The sequence below is a fragment of the Buceros rhinoceros genome, unplaced genomic scaffold (assembly GCF_000710305.1).
Source record: "Buceros rhinoceros silvestris isolate BGI_N320 unplaced genomic scaffold, ASM71030v1 scaffold12431, whole genome shotgun sequence".
In the NCBI taxonomy this organism is placed as follows: domain Eukaryota; kingdom Metazoa; phylum Chordata; class Aves; order Bucerotiformes; family Bucerotidae; genus Buceros; species Buceros rhinoceros.
This window is the reverse complement of record NW_010393734.1, coordinates 14128-31001: the sequence shown is the minus strand read 5'-3', so window position 1 is coordinate 31001 and position 16874 is coordinate 14128. Positions and strand designations below refer to the sequence as shown.

Below are 16874 nucleotides of genomic sequence, written 5' to 3'. Positions count from 1 at the left end.
TTGGGTTAGTTGGACCTTGTTTCTTTAGAAAAAATTGGAGAAAAATTTTGAATGAGAAATTAGAGTACAATGACATGAGACAACTACAGCAGTAGCCAAATATTTTTGCATGTTGGCTCAAAAAAAAAAAGCCTAGTTTTTAAACAAACAGTAGCCAACAAATAAATGCAAATATATTTCCTTTTTTGTTGTGTTTTACTGTTGTTTGAACTTAGGACATAATTAACACACCCATGGCTTGTCCAAAAAAGGGAGAAAAACAGAACAAAACAGAGAATGCAAACAAGCAGCATTATGGGGGTTTTATATTATTAAAATACAGTATTATAGAGACCAGTTTTAAGAAATAGATGTGTTAATTTGCAGGAACACACACAGACTGATATTCAGGTTTACAGTATTGCAGAATACATAGTAAAAGCTCCCTTTTTAAATTTTTAGTCCGAACATTCCTTCTTTTTACCAAAGTAGATTTTTCTTCTTTCTCTTATTTCCTGTGAGTGCATGAACCGTTACACTTTTAGACATAAGATTACCTGAAGCTCCCATACAGAACTCAATCAAAAGCACATCAGGTGTGTGAAAGTAACACCATGAAACGTTAATTAAAAAAAAAAAAAAAACAACCAATAACTGAACTCTTTTTTTTTGGTCAAGAGCAATAATAATTTGTGTACTACTCACACTGGTACTTCTTGGTGGGAGGTTTTTTTTGTCCTGTTAGATACTTAATGTTGTATAAAACTACCTTAAAATTCTGAAAATCAACCAAATTTTTTTAAGTAACATTTTTAGCTATGCAGGTTCACAAAATAAACTGCCACAGACAGACTTCGTTTGATGAAGCCCTCACAATACTATCTATAGACCTCATATTTTGAGCACAGGTTTCACCCTTCTTACTTTCTCTTGTTCTCTTCCTCACTGTGGTGTACATATTGTATATGTTCCACAACAAGGTTGCAATCTGCAACCTTTAGAATCTATCCCAACATCAGATACAGATGAACATCCTACTGGCAAACTATTTCTGGAGAGCCAGAAAGCAGCTGTGGCACTATCAAGCAACCAGACAGCACAGAGTTCTCAACTCCAACCACATGTGAGGTTGCCTTCCCTGCCAACCACCCGTGGCCTTCAGACTGGTGCATACAACCCAGTACGCAACACACTGAACAACGAAAGCAATCGTTTACTTACTGTATTATAAAGTTCTTCCAGCCGGGGAATTGTAAGAAATTTGTGCATGCTTACTCCGTTTTCAATCAAAAGTTTCACAAATGCAACTCTGTCCATCACCAGGGCATCTAACATAGCCTGTTCCAGAGAGCCAACCTACAAGTAAGTAAAACAAGGTAGAGCCTGGAGAAAACCAGCAATACGAGGCATCACGGAAGTAAGTGTACTTAGATTATGTATCAGTCTCACTCCTTTACAGAGCTGGGGAAACCTTCTATGTCTACAAATACAAAGATGTCACCCTAGATTCAGAAAATCCCCTAAACTTCACAAGATTACAGGATGAGAGAATATTCCGAAGACGAAATCAGCAAGTGTTATACTTTTCCATAGGTATCTCATACTGACAGAGTACACGGGACAAATTAGATGTTCGGTTTAACATAGTTAAGCTGTTCTCAGAGACTGATACTGGGTAAAACAAAAAACCATAAAATATTTAAAGCACAATTTGCTTCAGAGAGATGCTCAGAATCATCATCGCTATCAACAAGTCCTACAGTATGTACTTTTGACTGCACACTCATGTTTTATTTTCACAGTAACGCGGGAGAAAACCAAGATCCACAATGTAGTTTTCCAACTGATCTGCAGGCTACAAGAAAGAGATATTTTGTCCCCCCCTCAAGACACTGTCGTGCAGCCAACAGCAGATTTTATTAGATGCTTCTTAAGAACTTCCTATGACTGTGCAACTGTAAGGAAGAAAGAGCATCTGACTAACTGGAATTCAGCTTCCACCTTTTGCAATGTCTTTTCTCCCCTAGTTACTCAGAACACCTCACACATTTCTACAATTTTTGGACCATTTTCAACTACACAGTAACAAAACAACAGTAAGACTGTACAGTATACAAAAATCACTGTCCGCAAAATATATTGTGTTAGGATTCTACAGTCTCCCTCTACAAAAGTAAAAGGATTATTTACAGCAAGTTGAGTTTTGCTCTTTTAGAAAATAGCATTCTGCTTAATCCAGACCGTTACATACCAGCCATTGTTGCCCATAAACAAAAACATGATTTTTGGCTATATCAACTCTATCCCACGCAAGCGTAAGAACAAGCTGGTCAAATGCAGACGCATTCGTGCCTTAAGAAGCAAAAACAATGAAAAAAATTAATTAACATGTAAGCTAATGAACATTCTTGCTTCCTAAAAAGGCCAAACCAAGCAATCCACCACAAAGTTATACAGTATTATTTCATCACTTATGACATGTTATAGTTTTATACAATGAGAAGACGTAGATAACTATTTGCTTAAAAACTAAATATTTGTACAGATTATAGTACTTTATAAATAATCCATCTTATAAACACTGAACAATAGCTGGGGATTCCAAATGCTCTTATGTGGCAACTAGCTGTGATACAGGGCACTCGACCCACTGCCGTCGAGGTCCATTTATGCACTTTATTCTAATATAGAAGATGCAAAATGGCACTTTATTATGTAATGAACAGAGTTATATATTGTCCCACTAAGCCTCGCCCATCGTGGGTGGTTACTGCATTCCTGTAACGTAAGCACATAAGCATGTAATCTTCCGACCGCCCACACTGCCACCCAGTGTTCTGCAACACTCTTAAAATTAGAAGTCTCACCTTTTAACAATGCTGTAAGTATTGCAACATCAACGTCCTGATGTTCATCTGACCCAATATGAAAAACTGTAATCTGTCCAAAAGGGTAAAATGGGGAAAACTTATTTTAAAGTTATTTTCAGGAAAAGGTGACTAGCTCCAGTCTTTTATGTCAGGAATCAAAATACATTAAAAAGTCACCTCATCTTTGATACAATTTAAGCCTAAGCTCGATTTAAACTTGTATTTAGGCAAACAAAATGAGTGCATGCTAACTGCGTGCCAACCAAGACAGTCCTTTATGAGACAAAGCACAGCAGAAACCCTTTATGCTCTTCAACCAATCCAAACTTCATTTCCCACTATGAATACAATTCTCTACTGTCCATAAACACCACATAGTATTTTCTTTATTCCTCTGGTTCATTCTAGATCATGAGATCAATCAGACAGCAAACATGTTTAGCCAAACATGACAATTTTACACCTCAGAACAGCCCAGTATGACCTCCAAATGAGACACAAGTACCTGAACTCAGGCTACGTATAAAGCTCTAAAAGCGCAGTGACACCAGACCTTGGTTAGTAGAGTCACAATTAAAAGATCAAAACAAAACCAAAAAAAGTCCCAAGGTTTTCGAAACAAGAAAAAAAAAAAAGACAGCAACCCAAATACAAATTAGATATGCACTATAAACAAACCAGAATCCTGCCATCTGAAAACAAATAGGCTTGGAAACAACAATGAACTCAGATTACCAGAAATAATCGTGAGAATTAAGTCTCTCTTGGCCGTGACATGTAGCATACACAAAGCCTGTATTTGACTATCTTCTATAACTGGAAGACCCACTACGTCCATAAAAGATTCTAATCATATACAACGTTAATATTATATCCACAAATGCATGCGCCTTGCATTAAAAAAAAAAAATTTACAGCAAGATCTACTTACAAGTTCTTTTTTTTTCATGCATTCTAGCAGTGTCTGAAACAAATGAACTGCTTCACTTTGCCCAAAGTTAAATGTCTTTTTGATAGTTGAAATTATTTCAGGCTCAGCACCCTCAGGAACATTCCTGAGATTGAAACAAACAGGAAAACATACTGTTACACATGAACAGTAAGCACACCACCACATTTAATTAGTTTCAACATGTCCATTCAAAGTCCTGCTACCTATAAGCCTATTATTGTTTCAGTGGCAAAATCTCAGGTAACCTTTAGATAGAAGTGTTGCTTAATCTATGTCTTTCTACTACTGCCTCATAGAAGTAACGCAGCTTCTTTCCCCTTCCTTCCTATGCCCAGTTCTGAGATACTGTCACCTAAAAGATTTTGACACAAACTGAGAGCTGGGTCCTCTAGTTACAACGATGTAAACAAAATTACTGCACACAACTGAAGTTACCCATGAGGTGTTTCCCCTACTTCGTCATATAGGCATGTACACTTTTCTTATCCTTTTCGTCAGTATTGCTAAAGCAAGCACACGCTACAGATTTTGGTGCAACTGCTACTAGGTATGTGGGAAGAACCTAGAACTAGAAAAGTCTTGGTCCTCAGCCAGAGCTATTAATTATTGCAGCCAACCTGGAATGCTGCGTCACAGGCAAGATCACTCTTTGCTCTTAGCCTGTGCCCTTCCACAAAAAGGCTCTTGTACAAATTCATTAGGAAGTGGTCTCAAAACCCATCAACGTATGACTGATAGTTTGGCTAGGACTTACCCTCCCTCCTCTGTTTGCTTGTGAACATACGCTAGTATGTCTGCAGCTCTACCAGTTCCTTCACATACTACCACCGGCACCGGAGGACTTTCTTGAAGGAAGTCCAGAACTGTGAGTATGACATTAGGGCCACCTTCAAACACAAGGGCCACCACAGGCACGCCTTGGCCAATTCCTGTGAAGTTGCAAATAAATAACAAAAAACAGACAATGTTGTAAGTAAATGCTAAGATTGATTTTACATATTTAATATATCAGAATGTCCCTTTCATTGAATAAAAATTAACACGCTCCCTGTCACACATTGTAACTGTTGCTAATGCACAGTTTCAAGCACTTTTTATACTTCGGGCTGGAGGGGAAAGCACTACAAAGAAACTGATAAATACAACGGAACAAGAGATTCTTCACAGAAATGTTCCTGAACTAATGCGGAAAAGTTATCATTTTTTCTTTAGGTAACTCCCCTTGCACCTCCTCCGCAACTAGTTTCCAAAGATGACAACACGTACACAATTTGAACATAGTTACATGGAAACACTCTACTGACCGGGATTATTGCAAAAGCATTCCTAGAAGAGAAAAAACCACACATTTACTGCTCCATAATTGGGAAAACACCAAAAGAAGTCATGGCTTCTTTGCACAAAGAGCTTTACAAACTCAACGGCCCTCTTGTGAAACTGCAAGTGATTGATGTCAAAACCATGAATCAATCAGACCCATAAGGCCCAACAACATACTAACAATTCAAGTGACGTATGTTTGCTTTGTCAAAGCCAAACCAAGAACTATATTCAGAAGAACCCTCCTCTTTGGTCCCAGGGAAATCCCAAATCTATCAGCAATATCTAGGGTCCAAAGCACCAGGTGGAATTTCCAAAATAATCATTCAGACTGGAAACTGAAGCAAAAGACTAATTATTTTATTTTCTCATTTGGATATTTGGTGCAAGTACCTTTTCCGTTAAAGCACGGTAACACTTAGTCCTCAGAATTACTTACTTGCATGGATCCGTTGCAAATTAATAGTTTTTTCCAGTTCTCTCCGCAATTTAACTTCTGCTCCATATTTTCCAACTGTTCCATCATCCACCAGAATGAAATGGGAATGGAGGTTATTTAGGACATTTAGTTTACTTAATGGGTTTAACAAGGTTTGATATGGAGCGACCACCTAAGTATAAGCACACAACAACATCTTTCGCTTGTAAAGATTCACATTAGTTTCTGTGAAACTTTTTGTCTAAACACAAGAAGTGGTGTCTCAACATACAAACATGCCTCAGGTCAGGACACACCGACAGCTGTAGCTCCTAACATTGTGCAGGAAAGCAGGTAACTATCACAGAACGATTCTGTTCTGAAGGATAACAGAGAAGAGATCTTTTTAAAAGGTGTTTTGGGGGAAAATTTGGGACTGCTCTGGCAAATAGTAGCATTGAAGAATCCACATCAAAAATTTTCAACTTATGCTCTGTAAATGTAACTTCTCTGCCATACTTCAGCACTGCTGTTATTTGATTCAGTTATATTCAGTAGGGGAGGAAAAAAGGAATTAAGTACTTGAGAACAAGCTCCTTCTCTAGCACGTTTGCATTTTGCAACTTCTTTAGACTAACAATCTTGCATAAGTCACAGATGTCAATGTATCTTTATGGTAAAACAAGTATTACAAGATGCAAAGCAAGTGAAAAAACATGCTTGAGCAGATTTGTCAAAAAATAAGTCAGGTAAATCATTAGTTCAGTTAGGCAATTCATCCTTACATCTCTTCCAACAAGGTCATTTCTGTTTTCAATCACTCCCCACGGAGCAATCCCAATAGTGCAAATCTTGCGAGATGATCTGGAGGCATGTTCTCTTAGAGCATCACCAACATGTTTTGCAACACCTGTTTGTGCACAACAAGATTTCAATGTATTGAATACCACATCTTATTAAGAAATACAACTCTTTCATTAGTTGACTGAGCCTTTAAGGATCTGGGAACTTATTTGACAACACCAAGAAAAGGCACCATACTACATCTGCTAGAAGGAAACAAAGCATTATGTATCAGTAATTCAACAAAATAAATATTAGCCCAGTAACAACTAAAGAGTTTCCAGTACATTACTGTAGCTGTTTAAATCATATCAAAATTTTAACTCTTAACAATTTCAAAAGCAAAACCAAATCAACAACCAAACCAAAAAAACCCCCAAACCAAACAAATAAAAAGACTCAAAACCCCAAACACTCCACCCTTGTGGTGTTCTCTTTACAAGACAAAAAAGCAGCCTGCTTCCAACTACACATGTTCAAAATGTTTTATTTTAACTTCACTTGACCAAACTCACTCAAATTTACTTCACTAAAATGAAGTTACGCATCCATTAAATCTTTCGGCTGTTATAAAACCGTAATCCAGTTAACTGCGCACATTCCTTGCTATTTCTTTACCTGTGTTCACTCCTCCAGTTATAATCCAGGCTCCTGTTGTTACTGCAGCTTTAATCAGACCTTTGCCAAGCAACTGTTTGATGCGTGGGTGAAGTTCAAATTTCTGCATGCCCCCGTGCACAGATATGACAAGCTTCGGCAACTCCATCTGCCATTCTTTAAGCATAAGTTGCAGGATAGCTTCAGGCTTAGTGTCATATGACAACCGCACATACTGCGGGCACAAGAAGAGAGTTTAAAGGTTTTTAAGTCATCGCAGAATCGACTTGTAAAAAGAACTAGAATGTATTTCAGGATATACTATCCTATTCCTGGCTATGAAAAATGCAATTCACTTTCTCAAAATGCGGCAGACGCATTGAACATGTTTACTTTAGGTCTTCCAGAATAAAGACCAAAACAGTTAACAGTTTTGAAAGCAAGTTTTGGAAAGGGAAAGACTATAGAAAGATTATATTATTCTACCAGCACAGTGACCTAGAAAAATGAGTCTTCATGAAAGCACTGGATGACGTCTCAGAGGAAATTCTGAAACATTTATAAAAGTTCTGCCATCTACTGGGAAGAGGCTTGCATGTCCCCTGCAACAAGTTTTACAGAAATACAGTTGCTTGCTTTTCCTTCCCTAGGAAGGAAGGCTGGAAGGAAAGCTGCAGTCTTTAACAGAAAATTTCAAAACTAGCTCCATTTAACAGTGTAAGATTGAGTAAGTGGTTGATCAGTTAAAAATACTGCTGCACTTTTAATGAGCTATTCAGTAAAGATGGGGACATTATGCAGACATTAACCCTACCTGAACCCAGTTCTAACTAAAAAAACCACATCGCTATTCCAATACTCATTTTAGCAACCCCACCAGCACTCTGCAGAAGCACAGAAATGCGTTCAGGCAGCTTGCTACCTCTCTGCTCCCATAGGAGGGTTTGCAGCAACTTTAAGCTATACTAAGTGAACAAAGGAACACATACACTGCTATTACAAACGTGAAAGAATTCCGCGAAGAGCCCTTCTCCCCAGAGATGATCTGACCTAGAGCACTGCCATCTCCTTGGGGACTCTGTTGGCTGCATGAAGATCACAGCTCCCTCATTCAGCCACTTCAGCTGGGCCATAGGAGCCACACTGTACCACAAACCGTTGCAGTTTGTAACTGCATGAGCATTAAATCACTTCTCCCACAACCAGAAATCCTTTACAAAATGCTTGTGGACTATATGTCAGAATTTCCAGTGTTCTAGCCTCTCACATGTGCACTTATAAAGGAAGAGTTTGTTTCCAAAATTTTGATTTAATGATGGTTGTTTTTAACCAACCCCCCTCTCCCAAAAAACTTATTCTGATCAATATGATTATGCTTTAATAATTTTGAACAAATCTACTAAAGAAGCACATTACACATCTGTCTGTGATTTTCATTTTTCAAAGTCTGAAAATTACAAACGGATGGTTACAATGTTACTTAACAAGTCCTATAAAAATTTAACAGCAGTAAGCAAGCAGCACAGGTGAGTAAGCCGTACTTTCACGAAGTCTGAAACAGTGACACTGAATTCTTAATGTATGTTTTGCTGAAGTGATTATGAATTTCTATGACCACGTGCAATTTAAAGGTAAGCCTGTATGTGAATACAATTAATTCTGATAGATCTGAGCAACTTCTGTTACAAAAAATAAATTTAAAAATGAAAATCGGAAAGAATTCAGATCGCAATTAAAAAAATACTACAATAGTAGAGGGCACTGGTTCGTGACAATGTGGGTGACATTGCTTTCAGCCTTCAATTTCAAAAGTTAAATGAAGCATCCACCATCTCTATCCTCATGTTTAGAGTAAGAAAAAAACATCATACATGCCTTAGCCCTGTAAGAATGAGATCCACCTTGAAAGTTGATGACACCATAAGCATCAGTAGAGGTCTGTTCTGTATGTTTTTCCACTGACCATTCTTCTATATCCTGATTAGAGTTTTCACCCAGCTTCACATCGGAGTATTTCATAGCCAGGCTTGCAGTAAAACAAGCATGTTGTCTGACCAAGCGGCCACAACAGCACCTGCACCCAACCATATAATTTAGAATACTTGAGTAAATACTATTATTACAAAGAGAGCAGAACTTCTTTTACCTGAAAGAGATATATCAGATTCATAGAGCAAAGATTCTAAATACTATATAAACCTCTCTTCCAGAGCAAGCCTTGTTGCCATTAATATTTATAGAAAAAATTAATTACAACACATAATTATTACGCAAAATGTTGAAGCTCAGAGGCAGCAAGTTGAAGGCCAGAAGAAACTGAATCTTTGAAGCCAAATAATTTATATAACATTTACAAATACATAACCTACGTATTGCAGACAGTTCTTTATTGATTATATTTGGGTTATATCTAACCTTTCACCAACTTGTCATTTGCAATATTGATCAAAACTTTTTAAAACCCCATTATGAAAGTGCTTATTTAATGGAAAAGAAAAAAAAAAAAAAAAAAAAAAAAAAAAAAAAAAAAAAAAAAAAAAAAAAAAACAAGATTAATTACAAAGAACTCTTACCTGACAAGTTGCTGACAAATCTGACATCCTGGAAGGCATCTGTAAGAAATATTTGAAGATATGAGTGAACTTCAGCTTCAACAGGGGAGCGGAGGGCTGGGACGGACGGTGGGAATGACAGACCACTCACACCACTTCATGTGCTTACAGAAAGATTGCTGAACAAGAGAGCTCCAGTACATGAAAAACAGGCTGCCTAAGCTTGCCTGTTTTTAACATGGTAACATCTGTCTTTATTTTACGTGACTGCAGTATACTTGGCAAGTAAAAACACATACACATGCAAAAGTTCCGTCCTGAGACTTCACATGGGTTTTCAGACTTTGAACCATCAATATCTGAAACACAGGAATATTTCAGCCCGCATTATCTGCAGTACTCAAAACATCCTCAGTTAGATGCTGAGAATGCACTTACAGACCAACATTTTCATGGACTCATTCTAAAGATACATTTTTGCATCTGTTCTACAAAGTCATCCAAGTTGAACTGTGTGTGAGAAGGCTATTTGATCATTTCTGAGTGGCATATACAGAAAAAGACACATTGAAACAAACCTTATACAGTAGTGTCTTTATATGAAGTTTCTACCCTCTTCCATCGTCAACATTTTCTATGTTTTCCTGTCAATGGCTTTCTTAACATTTAAATTTAGTAAAGCAGCAAAGCAGATAAATTTATACCACCGTTTCCCATAATTTTCATAAGCAGCCGTTAACCAATTATGGTTTACGGTTAAGAGCTAGTATGCAAAAGCACAGAAACACAGATGTTATACAGTAGTTTTAAATTGTTTTCAGACTTTCAGCACAAGCAATTTTTAAATTTTGTCCTCTATATAAGTTACACTGCTATTAATCATCTATATGCTTTTTATGCTGAACTATAGCTTTAGATCTTCTCTAACACTTCTTAAATTACAATTATCTATACCAAAAGGTACAAATCAACAAAACATACTGAATGCTCCTTGTCTAGATTTGATTAATTTACACATAGCTCACAAACAACAGGAAGCACTCTTAGAAACCGAAGGACAAAATCCGACAGGAAAGTTGTAACATCTGTTGCATGCTACAAATGGGTTAAACTAAAAGGGCGAGTGTTGAAGAGCATTTTGTTCCTTGGGAAATGCTCTGGAAATGTTAACAGCTTCCTAATTACTTTGTTTGCATTTGCAAATTTTCCATGTGCTAAAATCAGGGCTATAAATTCTAAAAGCTTCTTGTGTCACATGGTTTCAAGGAACATAGTGCATTATTTACAATAACTTAAAAATTCTACATTTCCTTTGTTCTTTTTCTGCCTAAAAACAAAGTTCTTAATAGAAATATACTCTTCCCCAACAGAACAAAACTTTTTTAAATGGAAATGACTGAAAATTCTACCAGTTACATGTTAGAGGTATCACTAACTTGCTTGATTTCACATCTCGAATTTAGCATAACGTAAAAGCAGCACATGAGATATGCAAAAACACTCTTCATTCTTCTTCAACACTCTCAGCCTCCCATCTGGAAACATATTTCCCCTTTTTCCAGGCTCATTTTTTCCTTACAGAACTTAAGGATGAAAAATTACTAGATACCACATGAAATCTTTCAATATCCGAACTGGTTTTACTTTATCTTTCTTCCCTGGAAACAAATATTTCTTCAGCCTTTGTTTTGTATATTTTTCCCCCCACCATGATTCTTGTTTGTCTTTATTCTTCTGTGCTGCACTGTCAGGTTCATTTTACACTTCACCCTACACTCACACTGCTGTATTTAAATTCCAATAAAGGATATCCCTATGAGACTTTCTGGCCTCAGAGCTGTGCTACCAAGAAAATAAAAATAAATTATAAAACCTCCACAGTGTAGACATACCACGTACATCATAGGAGGACTGGTAAGAAACAGCAAAGAGAACAGGGGAACATTTATTAGAGATTTCTGCAATACCAAAGTACTCCCAGAAAAAGAAAGAAAAAAAAAAAAATCCAAGCTGGACACAAGAGCGATCACATTCAATCATGAAAGAACGAACTAAAGATAGCACTCTATATAGATAGTTAGTCCAAAAACCTATCACACACTCTCGTTAAACCACGACAACTCTCTTTAAAATTAAAAGAAATCAGTATTGTAAAGAGCAGCAATGAGTTCTTGCAACACTTCTCACTTACCTGTGGGGATCTTTTGAACTTGGTATAATATACACACACTCTCTCTTCGTGAAAGTATTTTCTATCCAGGATTTCTGGGACTGAAAAATAAAAAGCATAACAGTATTAAAAACACAAATCTTGTAACTTAGCAATGAAAAATGTTTTTTATGGCAACAAGAATTAGAACACAAGGGGCTTTTTTATTTGAAGGCAAGTAGCGTCTAACAAAGAAGTTAAATTGTCATTTAATGTTTTGCTGTCTCTCAAAAACTAACAAAACCATGTATGACCCTGCATCTCATACTGCCTAGAAGTTGAGATAACCAGAATCATTACATAACTTTATACAGAAATCCCTTAAAATCCAAAGTAATATTTTTCAAAGCCAACACTTAAATATCAAAAATTTGCAATATGCAAATAAAGATGTACCAAAAAACCCAAACACTTTCAAAATACACTGTTCGCCTACCTTGCTACAAAAAAATTCAGCAAAAATTTAAAAAAATTAACCACATTACAGTGAGATAACAATAATTTAATCTATTTACCTCTTTATTAAAGTAATATTTTCATCTTGAAATTGTGGGTAAGAAAGTCTTCTGACAACACTGGCAACCTTTTCTAGTTGCAATATGTCATAACCTTTGTTCTTCATCAAGAAGCCTTTCATTTTAATAAATTTAATTAGCATCTCTAAGCTGTTTAAACTTAAGCTTGAAACGTGTTCCAAAACATGAAATTAAGGTGGTTTACTTCTTCAAACGCTTACCTAGTCTAACAGCTGGATGTAATTTCATTTCAGTTGCTTTAAACAACCACATAACATTATCTTACACGATAATCGCAGGATTATATGCTAAACAATATGCAAATGCCCAATGTCTACGTCATGTTTCAGCAATACATTGGGAAGACATGACTTTCAGCAATTAAAACCAAGAAAGTCCTGGGATGCCAATCTGCACCTTATGCAGTATTGCCTTAAATCGTTATTAAGGTTACATTAAAAACGTCTTCATTGCTAACTTTTACCTTGAGAACCTGAGAAATTTCACACTTGTTCTATTTTACAATGAGGGGGGAAAAAGACCGATGTACATTACTCAAAGGTATCTAAACAGAGGTCTGCGGAAGCTATGAAGAAATAAAGATTCGTTTTTTCAGATTTATTGTAACAGAAGATTCAGTAAAGATGGGTGGTTTTTCCACTCGCTGTAATTTCAAGATCAGTTTAAGACAATACAGAGAAATCATCACAAGTGTAGGAGTGTACCAGCCCATTCCAATACGGGCCCTGGAAAACTGCTCCTCAACTGCCCACCCTCTTTCAAAATACTTCCAGATTCCAAGACTCAGCAGATCTTTCCCACATTATTCATCGTGGTCTCCTTCCAACATTTTGTTTTAGTGAATTTTGACTACGAATCTGTCAAGACAGCAACAAACTGCTGCTCCAGTTTCTGTCTTCACATTAAGAAGGCCACCAACCTCTTCCAAGGAGGATGGAAAGTTGCAGGGCACAGGCATTTCCCAAGAAAGAGGGTAGAAAAAAAGGAGATGCACAATCCACACGAAAGAATCATGGTGGGGAAGAAGAGCTGTAAACAGAATGAGCATTCACATCACGTATTTTACATTTAAATTAACATTTAAACACCCGGAATAAACAGTCAAAGCCATTTTTCACTACTGTCCTACCTCCTTTGCCTACACATAGGCAAGAATGCTGTTGCAAAGGAGAGAGAAGGAGAGAATTAAATTCATCTCCAATACTTCAGTAACATTCTCCTCAGTTCTTGGATAAGAAAAGAGAAGCACTTTCTATGAAAGAGCTACGTACTTCCTAGGACACCTCTGTCTTACATGAGCTGGGCTCAAAACATCTTTATTTCTTCTCTACCTTTATCAGATTAGCAGTGTTATAAAAATACATTTGATATATGTGTATAAGTACATTTATGTACGTATATCATACTATACGTAAAAATACACATATGGTAGTTAGTCCAGATTTTTAGCCTGCTCATAGTATTTTTTTAACACTATTAAGCCTTAGCCTTTGTGATAGAACTACCAGTTCTGGAAGCTGCTTTGTGCTTAGCCGAGTTGCCCCGCTGTTTACATGGCTATCATTCTTTGGACCTCGTTTCTTAAAACTGAGGTCTTGTAGAGATCATTACTTTAACATTGCTAGTTTAAGTTTACATATGAACTATGCAGATCCTCAAGAATATAAAAAGACAAAGAAGGCTAATTCAATACTTCAGTGTTTTAGCCATCCAGCTGAAACCACACCTCGAAGCAAGCTATCACAGGCATAACATGCTAGATATCGAAATCTGAAGTTTATAAACCCCAAGTAATTGCGTCAATTGCTCCATGAGATAGTGTTTTATTACTAAGTTGTGATCAAAGCTGGGGACAAGGAACGCTGGCTCAAAAAACGCAAAACCACTTGTCATAATAAACTTATCTGAAAATTATTAAAAACCCAAACCCAGCAATTTATTTTTTTTTTTTATCCTAAAGAACACACAGTTTTAACCACTCAAAGATTTCAGCAGAGAAATTATTTCCAGCAAAGCACGGGTATGCTTACGCTCCTGAAGTGGAGGAGGTTCTACAATGTTATTAAAACATACTTGGAACTTTTCATTTGGTAAAGCTAGACTCTCTCCAGAAGCACTCCTGTCACGGATTAATCTTCATCGCAAGGTATTTTATACCAAACTCACAAATTACGGAGGCTTGTTTTCAGTTGAGGAGAGAGGAAAAGAAAAAAACAAACCAAGATGAGAACAGAGTAAGTGAGAGACATCGACATTTTCCATAAATGGGTAAAGATCACATTAAAAATGTAGGAAGAACTGATACACAGTTTTGCCTTCCCTGTAAGTAAGAACTATTATTGCGTAATGTTCCTGTGACAACCAGAAAAAGGAAGATGTGAGGACACTGTTAAGATAAATTAGTTGCAGTTACCTCTAAGAAATACTTCCTTACTGGCTAAATAGGAGATCAAGCCAGTAGCCAAAATTCAATATGAAAATTAACTCTGTTTTAGAAAAATTGCCTACTCTTATCAAAGCTTTTTAATCGTTTCTACACCTCTTAAACGCTGTTTCAGGTAATGAGGTAACTTTTGGTGGTTGGAGTGATCTGGTGTGCCAGTGTATTTCAGGTGTACTTTACATTGTGTTTATAGGCAAGGTAAGTCAGGAGCTCTCCACGCAGTGAGCTCTGTAGTGCTGCTATTCAAGAAAAAGGAACTCTGAACCCTCCCCCAAATACATATGGTCATATTTTAGCAAAAATAGCTGCACAAGCAGCTACAACATATGAGCTATTTATCAACTATTTACTTTCAAACTTACATCTTGAGGAAAAAGCTTAGTTTTCCAGATTCGCTCTAATGATTTCAAATCTTTCAAATAAAACTTAAGACTTACAAGAAAAATGTTAATACAATTAATATTACTCCAAAACTACCTTCACTATATTTTTCCTACAGGGAAGTTATCTATGAAGGTTTCGCCATAGGAAGACCTCTTAACAGTCAATGTCGCACATGAGAAAACACTGAACTTTTACTTTTTGGAAAATGTACTAGAGTAACTGGTAACTCCTAGTTCCGAAGTGGCCAACAAGGCCTTTGCTCAATCTTTAAGCTGTAGAGAGTTATGCAAAATACCTTATTCTGGTTGTACTGATTTCTGAGCAAAGTTTGCTATGTCTTTCAGTGAACTTCTAAAATCTTCAAGAAACAAAAGGCATATAGATTTCATTTAATAAGCTAGAAGAGATATATATATACTCACCCTAGGATCATGATTAAAGGAAATACTTTAAACTATTTTCAATAACTAACTCCTTTCATAACAGTTTTACAAGTGCTGAAATAATTGTAATTTCTATTTGAAACAAAGCTTACATGAAGAGTATTTGCTGAACTACAAACTCAAGAAAATGTGCCCAACCACAGTACTTCTGACTTCTCAAAGTGTCTAAATGCCAAAATAATCCAACAGCCTTTTACACAGGTGTCAAGTTTTACCATAGCTGTTTTAGCATTAGCTATTTTTGATTTAACATAGCATTAGCAATGCAAAGCACCAATAATAAATTATTTAACTGCACCTGCTCAAGATGCAAGGAATTCCTTGTTATCCATATTGAAATTCATGATGGATATTTTTAGCACATCCCTGTAGAACGAAACTTTTAACAAAGTTAACTATAATTTAAGGGGTTCTTTTATATAGGTTACGAATGAAAAGAAGCAGTCACCAAAGGACAGTATGACATCAGGTCTCAGAAGAGAAAACAAAACAAAAAAACCCACACAAACACCTACCACATCCCCTTCAACTCATTTAAGTGTTTGTAAGAGCCTCTTATCCAACATATTAAAATAATAAGACAACTAAGTTCTAGCAGGGCAGCAACTGATACACAACAATATGGCAAAGCCTTACCAAACTACTGTGAAATTCTCCAAGTTTATCCAACAAGTGTGGTCTGAAGTATTTTCTGTATAGAAAGTAAGCCTTCCCGCTTGGAAAGATCTCAAAACAAAACTCACATCACTTTCAATAAACACAAATATGGCAGGTAGAAATACACTGCAGAGCTGACAGTCATGACCTGTCAATATATAAAAGGATCCCAGTTTATTCTTTCTACTCATTTGTGTTGCTGTCTACTGTCGGAGGCTCCTAAGTTATAGAAACTTATCCCAAATATACAGCTCAATGCCCCAACACTGCATACCAACCCAGCAGTTCTGCTGACAATTTTTCTCTAAAGCTGACCCGCTGAGTCAGGAAACTGACCTGGATTAAAAAATAAAATTCCAAACTGCGACCTTTGTGGAAGGCTGATAATAGAGATTTCTATTACTGACTGCATAGACCAGTTTCATTTTTAGAAGTTGTATCACTTTCTACAGCATCTCATATTCCATCTTCCAAATCTTCACTTACCCCATATGGCAGTTCAATATAAAAAGGAAAATATTTCTTAGTATTATTTCTCCTTTATTTAAGAATAGACTCTATATCTTTCCCCACCACCTACGTTTCCATTTGGACAAAAGAAAATAGATGGAAAGTTTCAGCAAGTCTGGAAACAAGACGACACAGTGGAAGCTGTCTGCAGCCGGGATAAT

The 16874-nt window shown here is 36.6% G+C and overlaps 1 protein-coding gene across 1 annotated transcript in view; it reads right to left on the bottom strand.

Annotated features, from left to right (window-relative positions):
• Positions 1-11820, bottom strand: part of TRPM7 (transient receptor potential cation channel, subfamily M, member 7) — a 36299-nt gene extending 24479 nt beyond the window's left edge. The window contains 12 exon segments of the mRNA XM_010144985.1: positions 5-22; positions 1201-1335; positions 2231-2331; positions 2847-2919; positions 3781-3882; positions 4534-4730; positions 5561-5732; positions 6325-6449; positions 7001-7214; positions 8855-9053; positions 9553-9591; positions 11723-11820. Of these exon segments, the coding sequence (XP_010143287.1) occupies positions 5-22; positions 1201-1335; positions 2231-2331; positions 2847-2919; positions 3781-3882; positions 4534-4730; positions 5561-5732; positions 6325-6449; positions 7001-7214; positions 8855-9053; positions 9553-9591; positions 11723-11820 (1473 nt within the window).
• Between the last annotated feature and the right edge of the window lie 5054 nt (positions 11821-16874).